The sequence below is a fragment of the Oncorhynchus kisutch genome, linkage group LG26 (assembly GCF_002021735.2).
Source record: "Oncorhynchus kisutch isolate 150728-3 linkage group LG26, Okis_V2, whole genome shotgun sequence".
Taxonomy (NCBI): domain Eukaryota; kingdom Metazoa; phylum Chordata; class Actinopteri; order Salmoniformes; family Salmonidae; genus Oncorhynchus; species Oncorhynchus kisutch.
This window is the reverse complement of record NC_034199.2, coordinates 50,262,411-50,282,351: the sequence shown is the minus strand read 5'-3', so window position 1 is coordinate 50,282,351 and position 19,941 is coordinate 50,262,411. Positions and strand designations below refer to the sequence as shown.

Genomic DNA, 19,941 nt, shown 5'->3' with positions numbered 1-19,941 from the left:
ACTCTTCATAACATTCTGGAGTATATGCAAATTGCCATCATACAAACTGAGGCAGCAGACTTTGTGAAAATTAATATTTGTGTCATTCTCAAAACTTTTGGCCACGCCTGTACATTTATTCACTCTGTGATAGGGTATTATTTATTACCAACGTATACGCTAAGACGTGAGACATGAGAATTCAGAAAGTGGTTTCCTCAAAAGTTTATGGTGCCTGTTTATGATAGTTTATGATTATCATCAATCAAACTACCAAATGGAATGGAACTGTAGAGAGAGAGATGGAAGGTCTAAATTATAACTTCTCTTTTCTTGCTTGAAAACAAACAGACAATATTTAGTATCTGTAATTGCAGATACCAGGACACATACATGTGTCCTGGGGCGGCAGGGTAGCCTAGTGGTTAGAGTGTTGGACTAGTAACCGAAAGGTTGCAAGTTCAAATCCCTGAGCTGACAAGGTACAAATCTGTCGTTCTGCCCCTGAACAAGGCAGTTAACCCACTGTTCCTAGGCCGTCATTGAAAATAAGAATTTGTTCTTAACTGACTTGCCTAGTTAAATAAAGGTAAAAAAAAAAATAGATAGAGATCACTGACCTAGTGTGGGGATCCATCATAATGGGTTACAGATTGGTTAGCGAGGCAATCCAGCAACCGGATTCGTGTCTAAAGGACAAAATCTGGATGGAAGTAACCTGGCAACTGGAGGTTTTCTGGTCTTGAGCTGTCGGGCATTAACCCCCCCTCCAGAACCTGTGTCTTTCAGAGGGGTTGGGTTAAAAAGTGGAAGTAAAATTTGGTCTAAGGCACTGCAAGAGGCGTCATTACAGTTCGAATCCAGGCTGTATTGGGACTCGGAGTCCCATTTGGCCAGTTAAATAAAGTGAGTTTAATCTATGTTGCTGTACCCTCTACTTCCAGCAGAGGGAAGCAAACTTATGTCTATGAGAGAATAAGAGAGAAAGTTGTAGTTGTAGATAAGTGCTCGATGGCATCTAGGCATCTACACACAGCCCCAGAAAGGGTCAGACAGCGGGCTCAGAAAGACACAAGTAATGTACATGAACACAAAATGTATGATGTTTGAGAGAGAGGTAAGAGAAAAGAGGAGAGAGAGAGAGGGAGAGGTAAGAGAAAAGAGGAGAGAGAGATCTGAGAGACAAGGCAAGAAGGGCATTCTATGCCATCAAAAGGAACATAAATTTCAACATACCAATTAGGATTTGGCTAAAAATACTTGAATCAGTCATAGAGCCCATTGCCCTTTATGGTTGTGAGGTCTGGGGTCCGCTCACCAACCAAGACTTCACAAAATGGGACAAACACCAAATTGAGACTGCACGCAGAATTCTGCAAAAATATCCTCCGTGTACAACGTAGAACACCAAATAATGCATGCAGAGCAGAATTAGGCCGATACCCACTAATTATCAAAATCCAGAAAAGAGACATTCAATTCTATAACCACCTAAAAGGAAGTGATTCCCAAACCTTCCATAACAAAGCCATCACCTACAGAGAGATGAACCTGGAGAAGAGTCCCCTAAGCAAGCTGGTCCTCTGTTCACAAACACAAACACACACTACAGAGCCCCAGGACAACAGCACAATTAGACCCAACCAAATCATGAGAAAACAAAAAGATAACTACTTAACACATTGGAAAGAATTAACAAAAAAACAGAGCAAACTAGAATGCTATTTGGCCCTACACAGAGAGTACACAGCGGCAGAATACCTGACCACTGTGACGGACCCAAAATTAAGGAAAGCTTTGACTATGTACAGACTCAGTGAGCATAGCCTTGCTATTGAGAAAGGCCGCCGTAGGCAGACATGGCTCTCAAGAGAAGACAGGCTATGTGCACACTGCCCACAAAATGAGGTGAAAACTGAGCTGCACTTCCTAACCTCCTGTCCAACGTATGACCATATTAGAGAGACATATTTCCCTCAGATTACACAGATCCACAAAGAATTCGAAAACAAATCCAATTTTGATAAACTCCCATATCTACTGGGTGAAATTCCACAGTGTGCCATCACAGCAGCAAGATTTGTGACCTGTTGCCACGAGAAAAGGGCAACCAGTGAAGAACAAACACCATTGTAAATATAACCCATATTTATGCTTATTTATTTTATCTTGTGCCCTTTAGCCATTTGTACATTGTTAAAACACTGTATATATATAATATGACATTTTGATTGTCTTTATTGTTTTGAAACTTCTGTATGTGTAATGTTTACTGTTCATTTTTATTGTTTAATACATTTTAGATATTCACTTTATATATTATCAACCTCACTTGCTTTGGCAATGTTAACACATGTTTCCCATGCTAATAAAGCCTCTTGAATTGAATTGAGAGAGAGAGAGAGAGAGAGAGACAGAGAGAGACAGAGAGACAGAGAGAGAGAGAGAGAGCGGTAAGAGAAAAGAGAAGAGAGAGAGACAGAGAGAGAGAGAGAGGTAAGAGAAAAGAGGAGAGAGAGAGAGTATATATATATATATATTACTATGAAAGGAAGTAATGATGTCTGGCCTGAAGCCGACATGTCTCTGCTGTTGGTTTATTCACAGATCCAAATGCCACTAATGATTCCCAAACCCTAATAAACAGCCTATGCTGTCAGTGATTGAGTCAGTTATTACACACAGAGCCCTTTCAATACAGTGTTATGATACCTCTGGAATAATATTTTTGCAATGATCTGATCAGTCATTTAAAAGCTAAAACATCTTCAACCATAATACCTTGGACAATTTTTGTTGCAAACAGTTCCCGAAAACACAAACTGGGAATAAAAAATAAATATATATATATAAATACATGTTTTTTCCTCTAGCGCGTTGAAATTAGAGCAAATTCCACAGCACTGTTGTGCGGTGAAACTCAAACGGCTTTTTTGACCCTCGACGCTTTCCATCGGAGGGCTGGTCCCAAAACAAACTCAGCTGTCACAGAGTTGAATGACAAAACGAAAGTTCTCCACTTCACTGCAGTGATTATATAAGCTAACATGCTAGCTAGCTTTGTTTATACAAACATGACCGTGACAGCCATAGATTTGTATAATTAAAGAATGAATACGGCTGTAAATCCCATGGGTAATGGAGAACTACTTTCAAAAACTTCGTAAGTAACTTTCTTTTGTTGTTGTCGATTCACTAGTTAGCTAGGCTTAGCTAACGGGAGTTAGCTAGAGAGTAGTGTGCTTCTGGATGGGACAGCTAACGTTAGTGTAACAGTATAGACTTTACGTCCGTCCCCTCGCCCCGACCCGGGCTCGAACCAGGGACCCTCTGCACACGTCAACAAGTGACACCCACGAAGCATCGTTACCCATCGCTCCACAAAAGCCGCGGCCCTTTTGCAGGTCTCAGAGCGAGTGACGTGACCGATTGAAACTTAGCCATTTCACATCGGCTACATTAGCAAGCTACATGTCGTGCTTTTGTTAAATGTAATAGCAAACCATGTATTTTTTTGTTATCGAGTAGGTATAACGTTACTACTGTAACTGTATCCTATACTGTTAAATGCATATTTGCTTTCGATTTAGCTTTGGCATCATGAAAATCTGACAGGTTGCTGCAAATGAGCTAGTTGTACTTTATAGTTATACGAAATATACTTAGGGAACAAAGACATGAACCTGATCATTGCAAAAACGATTTCTTCCTCCTAGATTGGATATTGACAGTAATTTACAATAGATGCCTTAAAATGGAGAAGCCCCAGTGATGATGGAGTACCAGAAGAGGTAATGTAACCACACACACTCACACTCACACTCACTCACACACACACTCACTCACTCACTCACTCACTCACTCACTCACTCACTCACTCACTCACTCACTCACTCACTCACACTCACACTCACTCTCACACACACTCTCACACTCACACTCACACACCTCACACACACCACACCACACACACACACACCACACTCACACTCACATGTTCTGTCTATGGTGCGGTTACAAGGCCAAGGGTCTGTCTCTGGTTCTGCGACTGTAGTGACAGAGTTGTCTGTCTGTCTGTCTGTCCCTCCCCTTCAGCCCAGTGAAGGAGGAGAGCTCCAGAGAACGAGGCCTGCTCCACTTATGGAGAGGCTACAGCAGTAGTGTGACCCCCGAACGAGTGCTTCTGTCCCGGCCAGTCCTCCAGGCTGCCCTCGGCATCAGCCATGGTATCCTCCTGGCCGAAGGTGAGACTTCTCTTTGGACTCTAATAAGATAATCTACGACCTTTAAATGCATAATGGTTTATAACGTCATGTTGTATTATAAACACACTTATAATGAGTTATAACGATGACTAAGCGTCCATATGTAGCGTATAGATTTGAATATTGAGTCAGATTTCCACTGTATTTCATCCGTTACACATAGAAAATATACTTGAAAAGGTGTAACTTATACCGTTTGGGATAACCTGATGAAGATCACTGTATACCTGCTCTCTTCACCATCCTCCAGGTGGGCTGGTGTACAGCTTCGGGGACCTGACGTGGCGGCAGGGCCTGAGGGTTCCTCCTACTTACCCTCTCCTTGAGTCTGTCCTCTCTGGTCAATGTGTTGTGTCTGTAGCTGCAGGCTCCTTCCACTGTGGCGCCGTCACACGGGAAGGGGCTGTGTACATGTGGGGAGAGAACTCCTCGGGGCAGTGTGGTCTGTCAGAGAGAGGCCTGGTCCCAGATGCTAGCCTCGTCAGTATGGTGGACTCTGAGGCTGTCCCTCCACAGGTGATGTATCTGTTTTGTCTTATTTTCATTACGAAACACCAAAATTATAGAAAACATTTCAGACATCTTTGAAAACAACAGATAAAACAAGGCTGTCATTTCCATCCAATTGGTGACCGATTTTCATGCAAATATTTTTAAAATATGCATGTAAATAATATGCGCATATTCCCACCAGTAATATGTTTCCATATATTTTTTTAATTAAACTTTATTTATCTAGGCAGGTCAGTAAAGAACAAATGATTATTTACAATGACAGCCTTGGAACAGTGGGTTAACTGCCTTGTTCAGGGGCAGAACGACAGACCTTGTCAGCTCGGGGATTCGATCCAACAACCTTTCGGTTACTGGCCCACGAGGCTACCTGCCGCCCATCCCGGTATTCTGTCTGTCTATTCTGGTGAAGCAATAAGGCATGAGAACCCGGGGATTGTCGTGTGAATAACTTCTGACGAAGTGCTGTTGATAGGCCTGAGGCGAAGCCAAGGGCCGGAGGAGTTATTCACGATAACTTATTGCCTTATTGCTTTTATAAAACGGTTGGTAACATATTAAAAGAAGATTAACAACATGTTTTCATTCAAAACTGTATTTTAATAAGTACATTTGTTTTATTTAACCACCATACAAAATAGTTTGGCCAAATGGGCTGGTCGTTCATTCTGAGATTCTGTAGTTGCTAGCCAAATGGGCTGGTCGTTCATTCTGAGATTCTGTAGTTGCTAGCCAAATGGGCTGGTCGTTCATTCTGAGATTCTGTAGTTGCTAGCCAAATGGGCTGGTCGTTCAGTCTGAGATTCTGTAGTTGCTAGCCAAATGGGCTGGTCGTTCAGTCTGAGATTCTGTAGTTGCTAGCCAAATGGGCTGGTCGTTCAGTCTGAGATTCTGTAGTTGCTAGCCAAATGGGCTGGTCGTTCATTCTGAGATTCTGTAGTTGCTAGCCAAATGGGCTGGTCGTTCATTCTGAGATTCTGTAGTTGCTAGCCAAATGGGCTGGTCGTTCAGTCTGAGATTCTGTAGTTGCTAGCCAAATGGGCTGGTCGTTCATTCTGAGATTCTGTAGTTGCTAGCCAAATGGGCTGGTCGTTCAGTCTGAGATTCTGTAGTTGCTAGCCAAATGGGCTGGTCGTTCATTCTGAGATTCTGTAGTTGCTAGCCAAATGGGCTGGTCGTTCATTCTGAGATTCTGTATTTGCTAGCCAAATGGGCTGGTCGTTCAGTCTGAGATTCTGTAGTTGCTAGCCAAATGGGCTGGTCGTTCATTCTGAGATTCTGTAGTTGCTAGCCAAATGGGCTGGTCGTTCAGTCTGAGATTCTGTAGTTGCTAGCCAAATGGGCTGGTCGTTCATTCTGAGATTCTGTAGTTGCTAGCCAAATGGGCTGGTCGTTCATTCTGAGATTCTGTAGTTGCTAGCCAAATGGGCTGGTCGTTCATTCTGAGATTCTGTAGTTGCTAGCCAAATGGGCTGGTCGTTCATTCTGAGATTCTGTAGTTGCTAGCCAAATGGGCTGGTCGTTCATTCTGAGATTCTGTAGTTGCTAGCCAAATGGGCTGGTCGTTCATTCTGAGATTCTGTAGTTGCTAGCCAAATGGGCTGGTCGTTCATTCTGAGATTCTGTAGTTGCTAGCCAAATGGGCTGGTCGTTCATTCTGAGATTCTGTAGTTGCTAGCCAAATGGGCTGGTCGTTCATTCTGAGATTCTGTAGTTGCTAGCCAAATGGGCTGGTCGTTCATTCTGAGATTCTGTAGTTGCTAGCCAAATGGGCTGGTCGTTCATTCTGAGATTCTGTAGTTGCTAGCCAAATGGGCTGGTCGTTCATTCTGAGATTCTGTAGTTGCTAGCCAAATGGGCTGGTCGTTCATTCTGAGATTCTGTAGTTGCTAGCCAAATGGGCTGGTCGTTCATTCTGAGATTCTGTAGTTGCTAGCCAAATGGGCTGGTCGTTCATTCTGAGATTCTGTAGTTGCTAGCCAAATGGGCTGGTCGTTCATTCTGAGATTCTGTAGTTGCTAGCCAAATGGGCTGGTCGTTCATTCTGAGATTCTGTAGTTGCTAGCCAAATGGGCTGGTCGTTCATTCTGAGATTCTGTAGTTGCTAGCCAAATGGGCTGGTCGTTCAGTCTGAGATTCTGTAGTTGCTAGCCAAATGGGCTGGTCGTTCAGTCTGAGATTCTGAAGTTGCTAGCCAAATGGGCTGGTCGTTCATTCTGAGATTCTGTAGTTGCTAGCCAAATGGGCTGGTCGTTCATTCTGAGATTCTGTATTTGCTAGCCAAATGGGCTGGTCGTTCATTCTGAGATTCTGTAGTTGCTAGCCAAATGGGCTGGTCGTTCATTCTGAGATTCTGTAGTTGCTAGCCAAATGGTTGCTATGCTAAACAAAACAGTGGCATGTAGCTATGCAGGCTAGCTCCTTCTCCTTTGCTAGCTAGCCAACTAAAGCTAATACACAATCACGTCAAGCACCTGAAAGGACTGCAAACGAAGTGCACTTTAGGTTGTTTTACTTTCGTTGGATATATCCATTATAATGATCCTGATAAATGAATTGGCCTGGATCAGAGAAGCGGTCTGTCTTGTCACATTCATATGCATGGGACAGTGGAGATCACCAAACAAACTGCAATATTGTTCCACTGGTCGGAGAGGTAGACAGCAAGGTTTATAGAAACCCCAACTGTTCCAAACTAAATTCCTGCCTAATTCCAAATTCCAAGGGAGATTATAAATTGACTGGCTGGGCTGTGGGATTGTGGTGCTATATATCCCTGCTATCAACCAACCCGTTTTTATAATTATTGTTAGACGATGACACCACCACTTCACCAGGTCAAATCCCCTGTACATGTAAACAGACTTGGTAATTGTGATTCTGTCCCTCCCAACAGATCATCAGGATCCTGGAGGTAACCTGTGGGGAGCAGCACACTCTGGCTCTGTCTACCCAGCATGAGGTGTGGGCCTGGGGCAGCGGCTGCCAGCTGGGTCTGGTCACCAGTGTGTTCCCTGTGTGGAGACCCCAGAAAGTGGAGCACCTGGCTGGGAGGCACGTAGTTCAGGTGAGTGAGTGCTTCTCATTAGACATACATCTAGAGTTACCTCAGTCAGTTCAACAATACGCCTCAGTCAGTTCAACAATACACCTCAGTCAGTTCAACAATACACCTCAGTCAGTTCAACAATACCCCTCAGTCAGTTCAACAATACCCCTCAGTCAGTTCAACAATACCCCTCAGTCAGTTCAACAATACCCCTCAGTCAGTTCAACAATACCCCTCAGTCAGTTCAACAATACCCCTCAGTCAGTTCAACAATACGCCTCAGTCAGTTCAACAATACGCCTCAGTCAGTTCAACAATACGCCTCAGTCAGTTCAACAATACGCCTCAGTCAGTTCAACAATACGCCTCAGTCAGTTCAACAATACGCCTCAGTCAGTTCAACAATACACCTCAGTCAGTTCAACAATACACCTGTCAGTTCAACAATACACCTCAGTCATTTAAAAGCCAATATAATGAAGTCCGACTGACTTGTTGCCGTTGTGGTCCAGGTGGCGTGTGGAGGATACCACAGCCTGGCCCTGGTGCGACGCTTCCCTGCACAAGACTCTCAGTTCCCTCGGCCGACAGCTACTGATAAGTGTTCCCAGTGCAACCAGCTGCTCTTCTCTATGGTGGATCAAGAGGACCATGTCATCATCAGCCACAGCCACTATTGCCCCCTAGGGATTGAGTTGGCTGATAGCAAACCAGGGAGCTGCTCGAGATCCAGACAGGCCTCCCCAGCCAGACAGGCCTCCCAATCTAGACAGGCCTCCCCAGCCAGACAGGCCTCTCTAGCCCAGAGACACCGAGCCTCTGCCTGCCCGCTCTCTCAGACAGTCAGCCTTGATCTGGGCCTTGACCCAGACCTAGCCCAAGACCCAGACCCCATTATAGGCCCAGAATACCTATTTCCTGGTGACACTGACAGTTCTCTCAGAGAGTCTGGCTCCAAAGAACAAACTAACCAAGAGGATACTGGTACCTCTGACCTTCAAAGACAAGGCCCTGGGACTTTGACAGAGACGGACAGTAACTCGGCTCAAACACAGGCGAGGAGGAAAACCTCATCTTCAACCGACAAGAAGGAACTGAAGGAATACCTCAAGAGAACGTCTGATCACATCCTGTCTGAACAGAATGACAATAACAACACAGGGAATCCAATCACCTTAGCCAATCAGACAACAGGGGATTCACTCTCCTTAGCCAATCAAACAGCAGAGGATTCACTCACCTTAGCCAATGAAACAGCAGAGGATTCACTCACCTTAGCCAGTCATAGCTCAGGAGATCTACTCACCCTGGTAAGTCATGTCCCAGGACAGTGCCTAAACGGCGACCTACCTGATCAAGACCAACCTTCTACCTTAACACCATATCTTCTACCACAATCTACAGACGACACCACCATGGCATCCAGCCTATCATGTTCACTACTAGAGAACTACACGGGTGCCTTAGTTATGGAACATACCTTAGCCTTAACGGGCCGTGCTGCCTCAGCCTCACCCTTCGAGGTAAACACCCCTTTAGGCATCGGCTCCACCAGCAGACTCTGTGACTCATCTAAGAGTGAAGGGTGTATCCCAGTCGCAGGGCTGTGCGAGGCTCTGTCTGGGCCTGTCATGGCATACAGGAAGACCAACCAGGAAGTGCGTCTCTGTATGGAGGAGGACTCCTTGCAAGGGAAGAAATGCTCCAGTCTGACTGATATCCTGCTGGAGGAGGTCATCGAGGGGAGTAGACGGCACTCACTACCTCCTCTCCTCTCTCATGGTAGGTGTGGTCACTGCCTCCTCTCCTCTCTCATGGTAGGTGTGGTCACTACCTCCTCTCCTCTCTCATGGTAGGTGTGGTCACTGCCTCCTCTCCTCTCTCATGGTAGGTGTGGTCACTGCCTCCTCTCCTCTCTCATGGTAGGTGTGGTCACTGCCTCCTCCTCTCTCATGGTAGGTGTGGTCACTACCTCCTCCTCTCTCATGGTAGGTGTGGTCACTACCTCCTCTCCTCTCTCATGGTAGGTGTGGTCACTACCTCCTCTCCTCTCTCATGGTAGGTGTGGTCACTGCCTCCTCTCCTCTCTCATGGTAGGTCTGGTCACTGCCTCCTCTCCTCTCTCATGGTAGGTCTGGTCACTGCCTCTCCTCTCTCATGGTAGGTCTGGTCACTGCCTCCTCTCCTCTCTCATGGTAGGTCTGGTCACTGCCTCTCCTCTCTCATGGTAGGTCTGGTCACTGCCTCCTCTCCTCTCTCATGGTAGGTGTGGTCACTGCCTCCTCTCCTCTCTCATGGTAGGTGTGGTTTGAAACCTGGTGACCCCAAGATGCCACCAAGGCCTGCAATTCTGTCACAGTGATTCTTGGGGAATTTGTGGCTTCTCTCACCATCCTATCCTATATATAACCCTATCTGTCCTCTACCTATATATAACCCTATCTGTCCTCTACCTATATATAACCCTATCTGTCCTCTACCTATATATAACCCTATCCGTCCTCTACCTATATATAACTCTATCCGTCCTCTACCTATATATATAACCCTATCCGTCCTCTACCTATATATAACCCTATCCGTCCTCTACCTATATATAACCCTATCCGTCCTCTACCTATATATAACCCTATCCGTCCTCTACCTATATATAACCCTATCCGTCCTCTACCTATATATAACCCTATCCGTCCTCTACCTATATATAACCCTATCCGTCCTCTACCTATATATAACCCTATCCGTCCTCTACCTATATATAACCCTATCCGTCCTCTACCTATATATAACCCTATCCGTCCTCTACCTATATATAACCCTATCCGTCCTCTACCTATATATAACCCTATCCGTCCTCTACCTATATATAACCCTATCCGTCCTCTACCTATATATAACCCTACCCGTCCTCTACCTATATATAACCCTATCCGTCCTCTACCTATATATAACCCTATCCGTCCTCTACCTATATATAACCCTATCCGTCGTCTACCTATATATAACCCTATCCGTCCTCTACCTATATATAACCCTATCCGTCCTCTACCTATATATAACCCTATCCGTCCTCTACCTATATATAACCCTATCCGTCCTCTACCTATATATAACCCTATCCGTCGTCTACCTATATATAACCCTATCCGTCGTCTACCTATATATAACCCTATCCGTCCTCTACCTATATATAACCCTATCCGTCCTCTACCTATATATAACCCTATCCGTCCTCTACCTATATATAACCCTATCCGTCCTCTACCTATATATAACCCTATCCGTCCTCTACCTATATATAACCCTATCCGTCCTCTACCTATATATAACCCTATCCGTCCTCTACCTATATATAACCCTATCCGTCGTCTACTCTTGATGTTTTCAACCGTTCCATATATTTAAAAAAATTTTCAATAATTGACGGTGCTCAGTGGTATATTCAATAGTTTGTGGGTCTTCTTGTAGCCATTGCCAGATTTATGAAGGTCTACGACCATCTGTCTCTTTTCAACTGCCAGTTTTAATTTTTAATATTTCACCTTTATTTAACAAGGTAGGCCAGTTGAGAATACGTTCTCATTTACAACTGCAAGATAAAAAATAACAATATGGGGATGAGGTAGTTGGATGGGCTATTTACAGATGGGCTATTTACAGATGGGCTGTGTACAGGTGCAGTGATCTGTGAGCTGCTCTGACAGCTGATGCTTAAAGCTAGTGAGGGTGATATGAGTCTCCAGCTTCAGAGATTTTTGCAATTCGTTCCAGTCATTGGCAGCAAAGAACTGGAAGGAAAGGCGGCCGAAGGAGGAATTGGCTTTGGGGGTGACCAGTGAGATATACCTGCTGGAGCGCATGCTACAAGTGGGTGCTGCTATGGTGACCAGTGAACTGAGATAAGGCGGGGCTTTACCTAGCAAAGACTTATAGATGTCCTGGAGCGAGTGGGTTTTGCGACGAGTATGAAGCGAGGGCCAGCCAACGAGAGGGTACAGGCCTTAATGGTGCGTAGTGTATGGGGCTTTGGTGACAAAATGGATGGCACTGTGATAGACTGCATCCAATTTGCTGAGTAGAGTGTTGGAGGCTATTTTGTAAATGACATCACCGAAGTCAAGGATCAGTACGATAGTCAGTTTTACAAGGGTATGTTTGGCAGCATGAGTGAAGGATGCTTTGTTGCGAAATAGGAAGCCGATTCTAGATTTAATTTTGGATTAGAGATGTTTGATATGGGTCTGGAAGGAGAGTTTACAGTCTAACCAGACACCTAGTTATTTGTAGTTGTCCACATATTCTAAGTCAGAACCGTCCAGGGTAGTCATGCTGGACAGGCGGGCAGGTGCAGGCAGCGATCGGTTGAAGAGCATGCATTTAGTTTTACTTGCATTTAAGAGCAGTTGGAGGCCACGGAAGGAGAGTTGTATGGCATTGAAGCTTGTCTGGGGGTTAGTTAACACAGTGTCCAAAGAAGGGCCAGAAGTATACAGAATGGTGTCGTCTGTGTAGAGGTTGATCAGAGAATCACCAGCAGCAAGAGCGACATCATTGATGTATACAGAGAAGCGAGTCGGCCCGAGGAATGAACCCTGTGGCACCCCATAGAGACTGCCAGAGGTCTGACCAGCAGGCCCTCCTATTTGACACACTGAACTCTGTCTGAGTAGTTGGTGAACCAGGCGAGGCAGTCATTTGAGAAACCAAGGCTGTTGAGTCTGCCGATAAGAATGTGGTGATTGACAGAGTCGAAAGCCTTGGCCAGGTCGATGAATATGGCTGCACAGAACTGTCTCTTATTGATGGCGGTTATGATATTGTTTAAGACCTTGAGCATGGCTGAGGTGCACCCATGACCAGCTCTGAAACCAGATTGTTGCTATTGTCTATATTGTAATTGTTTTTAATAACCTGCCCAGGGACTGCGGTTGAAAATTAGCCGGTTGGCTAAAACCGGCACTTTTACTGAAATGTTGTGTGCACTGTCCCTGTAAAAATAATAAATAAACTTAAACTTAGATTGCATAGCGGAGAAGGTACGGTGGGATTCAAAATGGTCGGTAATCTGTTTGCTGACTTGGCTTTCGAAGACCTTAGAAAGACAGGGTAGGATAGATATAGGTCTGTAGCAGTTTGGGTCTAGAGTGTCCCCCCCTTTTAAGAGGGGGATGATCGCGGCAGCTTTCCAATCTTTGGGAATCTCAGACGATACGAAAGAGAGGTTCAATAGGCTAGTAATAGGGGTTGCAACAATTTCGGCAGATCATTTTAGAAAGAGAGGGTCCAGATTGTCTAACCCGGCTGATTTGTAGGGGTCCAGATTTTGCAGCTCTTTCAGAACATCAGCTATCTGGATTTGGGTGAAGGAGAAATGGTGGGGGCTTTGGCGGGTTGCTGTGGAGGGTGCCGGGCAGTTGACCGGGGTAGGGGTAGCCAGGTGGAAAGCATGGCCAGCCGTAGAAAAATGCTAATTGAAATTCTCAATTATCGCAGATTTATCGGTAGTGACAGTGTTTCCTAGCCTCAGTGCAGTGGGCAGCTGGGAGGAGGTGCTCTTATTCTCCATGGACTTTACAGTGTCCCAGAACTTTTTGGAGTTTGTGCTACAGGATGCAAATTTCAGTTTGAAAAAGCCAGCCTTTGCTTTCCTAACTTCCTGTGTATATTTGTTCCTAACTTCCCTGAGAAGTTGCATATCACGGGGGCTATTCGATGCTAATGCAGAACACCACAGAATGTCTTTGTGCTGGTCAAGGGCAGTCAGGTCTGGAGAGAACCAGTTCTTTTGTTTTCTTCATGGTGTTGGACTACAAAGGGATATTGCATTGGTGTGACCTCATTTTTATAATCTAGTGAAACAGGAAGTGATGTAATGGCTCAATATAGTTCCCTAAGACTTAGATACACTTAAATAAGTGGTATGGAATTCCTGTTTTAATTCTGGTAGATGTTATTTACAATCATCTTTAATTTGAGTTATTTACAATTTAATTGGGAAACCTTGATTTGGCGGAGATTGATTTTTTTTAAAATTAAATCAATAAGTGATTTTGGTGGGTTCCATTGAAACATAAATAAAGCATTTCTCACATGTTGGTATTTAGATTTTCTCTATAATTATATTGTTTATAGTTTTTTAAAGTTTTAAAGTGTTTGTGCCAGTCAGGGATACCAGTAATTTTGGAGCCCACTGTATTTACATATACAGTACCAGTCCAATGTTTGGACACTACATTATTCCGTGTTATTTCATAGTTTCTTCACTATTATTCTACAGTATAGAAAACAGTACAAATAAAAAAAATAATAAACTTGAATGAGTTTTGTGTGTCCAGACTATCTATCTATCTATCTATCTATCTTATATATGTATGTATGTGTGTGTGATGGGATGTATAGACATTATGGACAGTATGTGTATAGAATATGTAGAATAACTGTAGAATATGTAGGGTAGAATAGTGTAGATAGAGCTATAGTTGAATAGGATGGTATTGTCTAGAATAGAGCAAATGCATATGAAATGAGTAAAACAGTATGTAAACGTTATTAAAGTGACTGGTGTTCCATTATTAAAGTAACCAGTGATGTATATAGGGCAGCAGCCTCTAAGGTGCAGGGTAGAGCACCAGGTGGTAGCCGGCTAGTGACAGTGACTAAGTTCAGGGTAGGGCACCAGGTGGTAGCCGGCTAGTGACAGTGACTAAGTTCAGGGTAGGGCGGGGGCTTCCCGAGTGCGGGGGCTTCCCGAGTGGCACAGCGGTCTAAGGCACTGCACTGCTTGAGGCGTCACTACAGACCTGTGGCTGTGTCACAGCTGGCCGTGACTGGGAGACCCACGAGACTGCGCACAATGGGCTCAGTGTCGTCGGGGTTAGGAGAGGGTTTGGCGGGCCGAAATTTCCTTGTCCCGTCGTGCTCTAGCGACTCCTGTGGCAGGCCAGGTGCATGTACGCTGACACGGTCGCCAGGTGTACGGTGTTTCCTCTGACACATTGGAAGCAGTGCGGCCTGGTTGGGTCGTGTTTCGGGGGACGCACGGCTCTCGACCTTTGCCTCTCCAGAGTCTGTACGGGAGTTGCAGTTGAGGGAACAAGACTGTAACTACCAATTGGATACCATGAAATTGGGGAGATAGAAATGGGTAAAATGTCTCGTTGAAGTGCCCGACGGGCCGGTTATGGCCCACGGGCTGTGCTTTGTCCCCCTTTTGTCTAGGGGGTATTCCTCTTGTCCAGATGGGCCGTGTACAGTGTGATGGCGATTACAGCAAATTGAAGTGGGTGTCAGGTAAGGTAGAGGTGATATGATCCTTGGCTAGTCTCTCAAAGCACTTCATGATGACAGAAGTGAGTGCTTCTGGGTGATAGTCATTTAGTTAAGTTACCTTTGCTTTCTTGGGTACATGAACAATGGTGGCCATCTTGAAGCAAGTGGGGACAGCAGACTGGGATAGGGAGAGATTGAATACGTCCGTTAACACTTCAGCCAGCTGGACGTTGGGTTGACGTCTGGGCCAACAGCCTTGCAAGGGTTAACATGCTTAAATGTCTTACGTCGGTCACGGAGAACGAGAACCCACGGTACTCGGGTTCAGCCTGCTTCTGTGGCACTGTGTTATTGTCAAAGCAGGTGAAGAAGGTGTTTAGCTTGTCCGGGAGCAAGACATCGGTGTCAGCAACGTGGCCGGTTTTGCCATTGTAATCCTTGATTGTCTGTAGATCCTGCCACATACGTCTCGTGTCTGAGTCGTTGAATTTCATCACCACTTTGTCTCTGTACTGACAGCGTGTTGGATTGCCTTACGGAGGACATAACTGGACTGTTTGTGTTCAACCATATTCCCAGTCTCCTTGCCTTGGTTAAACGCGGTGGTTCGTGATTTCAGTTTTTCACAACTGCTGGCAACTATTGACCCCAGTGTTCAGGGTCAACGTGGCGGATGTGTTGTACCTACCTTCACCGCCTGGGTGCGGCCCGTCAGGAAGTCCAGGATCCAGTTGCAGAGGAATGTGTTCAGTCCCATGGTCAACCCTGATAGACTTCTGGTTTTTAGATGTTTAAAATTGCATTCCAGAAGTTTCTATTTCTGTCATATTGTCTGCTAAGCGCTGGTTTACAGCACTTTCATATTATATTGTGTGATTCATCCTTTATTTAACCCAGAAAGACTCTTGAGATGAGAAACGTGTTGAAATAGCTGTAGCAACTATGTTGTATGTCTGATGCTGGGTTCTCCAGCATCCCCTCTCTCTATAACTCAATAGCTGTAACAACTATGTTGTATGTCCGATGCTGGGTTCTCCAGCATCCCCTCTCTCTATAACTCAATAGCTGTAACAACTATGTTGTATGTCCGATGCTGGACATACAACTATGTTGCATCCCCTCTCTCTATAACTCAATTCTAAGTCATTTATATTACTCATTCTACGGTGAGCCACTCGTATGTCAAATAGCATTTTGATGCCTTTTGTTTTTCCTTCCAGCATCCCCTGAGCTCCCCGGCAGGAGGAGCGCCCGCTCCAGGCCCAATGTGCCCAGGAAGGAGGAGGTAGTGGAGTCTCTGCCCTCCCTGAACACAGAGGTGTGGAGCTGGGGCCGGGGGCAGGAGGGACAGCTGGGCCACGGAGACCAGCTACCCAGGCTCCAGCCGCTGTGTATCAAGAGCCTGAATGGAGAGGAGGTAGTGAAGGTAGCGGCAGGAACACACCACTCTCTGGCCCTTTCTGCACAGTGTCAGGTAAAAACACAATCCCCATCACACTCACAGTTCCCTTATCCTATTGCCTCATCCCATCGCCTTATCCTATTGCCTCATCCCATCGCCTTATCCTATTGCCTCATCCCATCGCCTTATCCTATCGCCTTATCCTATCGCCTTATCCTATTGCCTTATCCTATTGCCTTATCCTATTGCCTTATCCTATTGCCTTATCCTATTGCCTTATCCTATTGCCTTATCCTATTGCCTTATCCTATTGCCTTATCTTATTGCCAAGTCATTAGCCATTTTAGCATTGTATTTATTTGATTGCCTCTCTTCTTTTGAATTTAGAGGAGAGACTGTTAAGAAGTTGTTATGGTGTGAGCAAATGTAGGGCAACGTAGCTAATATTGTAGCGTCCTATAAATGGAGAGACTGGTGTGTAATATAACCAGGCTCTATCACCCCAGGTGTTTTCGTGGGGCAGCAACAGATCCGGCCAGTTGGGACACATGAACAGCCCCACTACCATGCCTCAACAGGCCAAGGTACTCTACCTACATTTACCTACTTTGGAGGGCATATGTTCTTGTCTTCAGTTCTTCATGGTTATACTGCGCTGCTGGTCTGGTCTAGCCTGCTGGTCTGGTGGTCTAGCCTGCTGGTCTGGTGGTCTAGCCTGCTGGTCTGGTCTAGCCTGCTGGTCTGGTGGTCTAGCCTGCTGGTCTAGCCTGCTGGTCTGGTGGTCTAGCCTGCTGGTCTAGCCTGCTGGTCTGGTGGTCTAGCCTGCTGGTCTGGTGGTCTAGCCTGCTGGTCTGGTGGTCTAGCCTGCTGGTCTGGTGGTCTAGCCTGCTGGTCTGGTGGTCTAGCCTGCTGGTCTAGCCTGCTGGTCTGGTGGTCTAGCCTGCTGGTCTAGCCTGCTGGTCTGGTGGTCTAGCCTGCTGGTCTGGTGGTCTAGCCTGCTGGTCTGATGGTCTAGCCTGCTGGTCTGGTGGTCTAGCCTGCTTGTCTGGTGGTCTAGCCTGCAGTTCTAGCTTAGTGGTCCCAGATCTGTTATCTGCTGTAAAGCCAATTCCTACTGTTGTTGTCATCATTATATTTGGCCTGTCAACAACCATAGGAGTTGGCTTCACAGCAGAAACAGATCTGGGCCCACTACTGATACTGTAGCCCTGCCAGCAGGTCCCTCACACTCTGACATCTCACAGGGGGGGGGCAAATCACACTCCGATGTCAGAGGGTCTGTTTGTGTGGGACCTGGTGGCAGGGCAGAGCCACAGTGTGTTCCTTGCTGATCTGTGTTTGTGTGTGTGTGTTTTGACCTCCTCTCAGATGTCAAAGGGTCTGCGTGTGTGGGACCTGGCAGCTGGGCAGAGCCACAGTGTTTTCCTGGCTGATGGTGACTGCTGCCAGCCCATCCTCTGTTACAGTGGTCAACAGGTCAGTATGTCCCGAGTTACAGAGGTCAACAGGTCAGTATGTCTCGTGTTACAGCGGACACCTAGCTAGCTGTATAGCTGCAGTAGTAGCTAGCCTAGCGGACACCTAGATAGCTGTATAGCTGCAGTAGTAGCTAGCCTAGCGGACACCTAGATAGCTGTATAGCTGCAGTAGTAGCTAGCCAAGCGGACACCTAGCTAGCTGTATAGCTGCAGTAGTAGCTAGCCTAGCTTGCTGATATTTCACTACAATGTGCATGTATTCAGTTTGCTACAACAGGATAGCTTTGTTTCAAACTGTCATCACGTCATTCTAAAGTGGAAACGGTCTCAACTGGTCTTCTTACTCTGGGCTCCCGAGTGGCGCAGCGGTCTAAGGCACTGCATCTCAGAGAGATAGAGGCGTCACTACAGACACCCTGGTTCGATTCCAGGCTGTATCACAACCGGGCCATAATTGGGAGTCCCATAGGGTGGCGCACAATTGGCCGAGCGTCGTCCAGGTAAAAGGTCATTGTAAAAAATAATTTGTTCTTAACTGACTTACCTAGTGAAGGTTAAATAAATCAAATAAAACAACATTAATGTGAATGTCTTTAGTCAGCTGTTCTACAATCCCAAATTCTAAAACGGGATAGTTTTGTCTCGTCTTATGTTGGCTAATGTATCTGAACCGGACTTTACATGTATACTGTATACGTTATGTGTTGTGTCTTGTGATGCTAAATACACTGAGTGTACAAAACATTAGGAGCATCTTCCTAATATTGAGTTAGGAAGGTGTTCAGAACAGCCTCAATTCATCGGGGTCATGGACTCTACAAGGTGTTGAAAGTGTTCCACAGGGATGCTGGCCCATGTTGACTCTACAAGGTGTTGAAAGCGTTCCACAGGGATGCTGGGCCCATGTTGACTCTACAAGGTGTTGAAAGCGTTCCACAGGGATGCTGGCCCATGTTGACTCTACAAGGTGTTGAAAGTGTTCCACAGGGATGCTGGCCCATGTTGACTCTACAAGGTGTTGATAGCGTTCCACAGGGATGCTGGCCCATGTTGACTCTACAAGGTGTTGAAAGCGTTCCACAGGGATGCTGGTCCATGTTGACTCTACAAGGTGTTGAAAGCGTTCCACAGGGATGCTGGCCCATGTTGACTCCAACACTTCCCACAGTTGTGTCAAGTTGGCTGGATGTCCTTTGACATTGGTGGATTTTTTAAACATGTTACCCAACTTGTCATTGTTTATATTGTGAGAACTTATAGATTGTTTCATTTCTGTATTTCTTCGGTTTATGTTACTGTACATGTAGAGCCATTTTTTCAGTATCTGCTGAATCAATAGGTTTCTGGACGAGTCTCTTCCCCTTCTGCAGAGGCCGTGTGTGTGAGTGTGTGTGTGTGTGTGTGTGTGAGTGTGTGTGTTTTTTGTATAGTCAGTGAATGTATGACAGGAATGCCTTTATAGTTGAACAAATTTCCCTATGGAACAATAAAGTATTAATGAATTAATTCAGGTGATGGAGACCACACCTGAGAACCACATACCTGGGACCGGGTCAACTGAGAGCTCTCCGTCTAGAACTGACACGTACACCCTCAGACCTGTCCTACTGCCCTTCTGTGTGAATGTGAGTCGAACATAATACCTCTCTATAATATGTAGAAAGAACGTTTTTACCCAAACGCACTTCGGCCCAGCTTGAACGAAAGGGTGCTCGACTGAGGACCTGAGTAAAATCCCACAACATTCCTTTACCCCAGAACACTTAGACAGGTGACTATCCAGGAGAATGGAAAAAGAGCACTCTGTTTAGATACTGTCTGTTAGTTTCCCCTGTTAATAAATGTATCACATCTGTTCGGAAACAGTGCTACGCTTTCTTGATTTTATAATTTATTATAACTTATTAAACACCAGTAACTTGTCCCCTCAGACTTGGCTGTAGACTCCTACCAGTAACTTGTCCCCTGAGACTTTGCTGTAGACTC

At 45.5% G+C, this 19,941-nt stretch overlaps 1 protein-coding gene across 3 annotated transcripts in view; it reads left to right on the top strand.

Annotated features, from left to right (window-relative positions):
* Positions 1 to 2,971: 2,971 nt before the first annotated feature.
* The window catches only part of als2a (alsin Rho guanine nucleotide exchange factor ALS2 a), an 88,085-nt gene continuing 71,115 nt past the window's right edge, over positions 2,972 to 19,941 (top strand). For 2 of the 3 annotated variants that reach the window (XM_031805807.1, XM_031805806.1), the window contains exons 1-10: positions 2,972 to 3,142; positions 3,696 to 3,770; positions 4,075 to 4,223; positions 4,495 to 4,760; positions 7,654 to 7,824; positions 8,319 to 9,588; positions 16,296 to 16,549; positions 16,984 to 17,061; positions 17,846 to 17,953; positions 19,467 to 19,580. In XM_031805807.1, coding sequence (XP_031661667.1) covers positions 3,751 to 3,770; positions 4,075 to 4,223; positions 4,495 to 4,760; positions 7,654 to 7,824; positions 8,319 to 9,588; positions 16,296 to 16,549; positions 16,984 to 17,061; positions 17,846 to 17,953; positions 19,467 to 19,580 — 2,430 coding nt within the window. In that variant the 5' untranslated portion in view covers positions 2,972 to 3,142; positions 3,696 to 3,750. The remainder of the gene's footprint in view (positions 3,143 to 3,695; positions 3,771 to 4,074; positions 4,224 to 4,494; positions 4,761 to 7,653; positions 7,825 to 8,318; positions 9,589 to 16,295; positions 16,550 to 16,983; positions 17,062 to 17,845; positions 17,954 to 19,466; positions 19,581 to 19,941) is intronic. The other variant, XM_031805808.1, reaches the window with a different exon arrangement.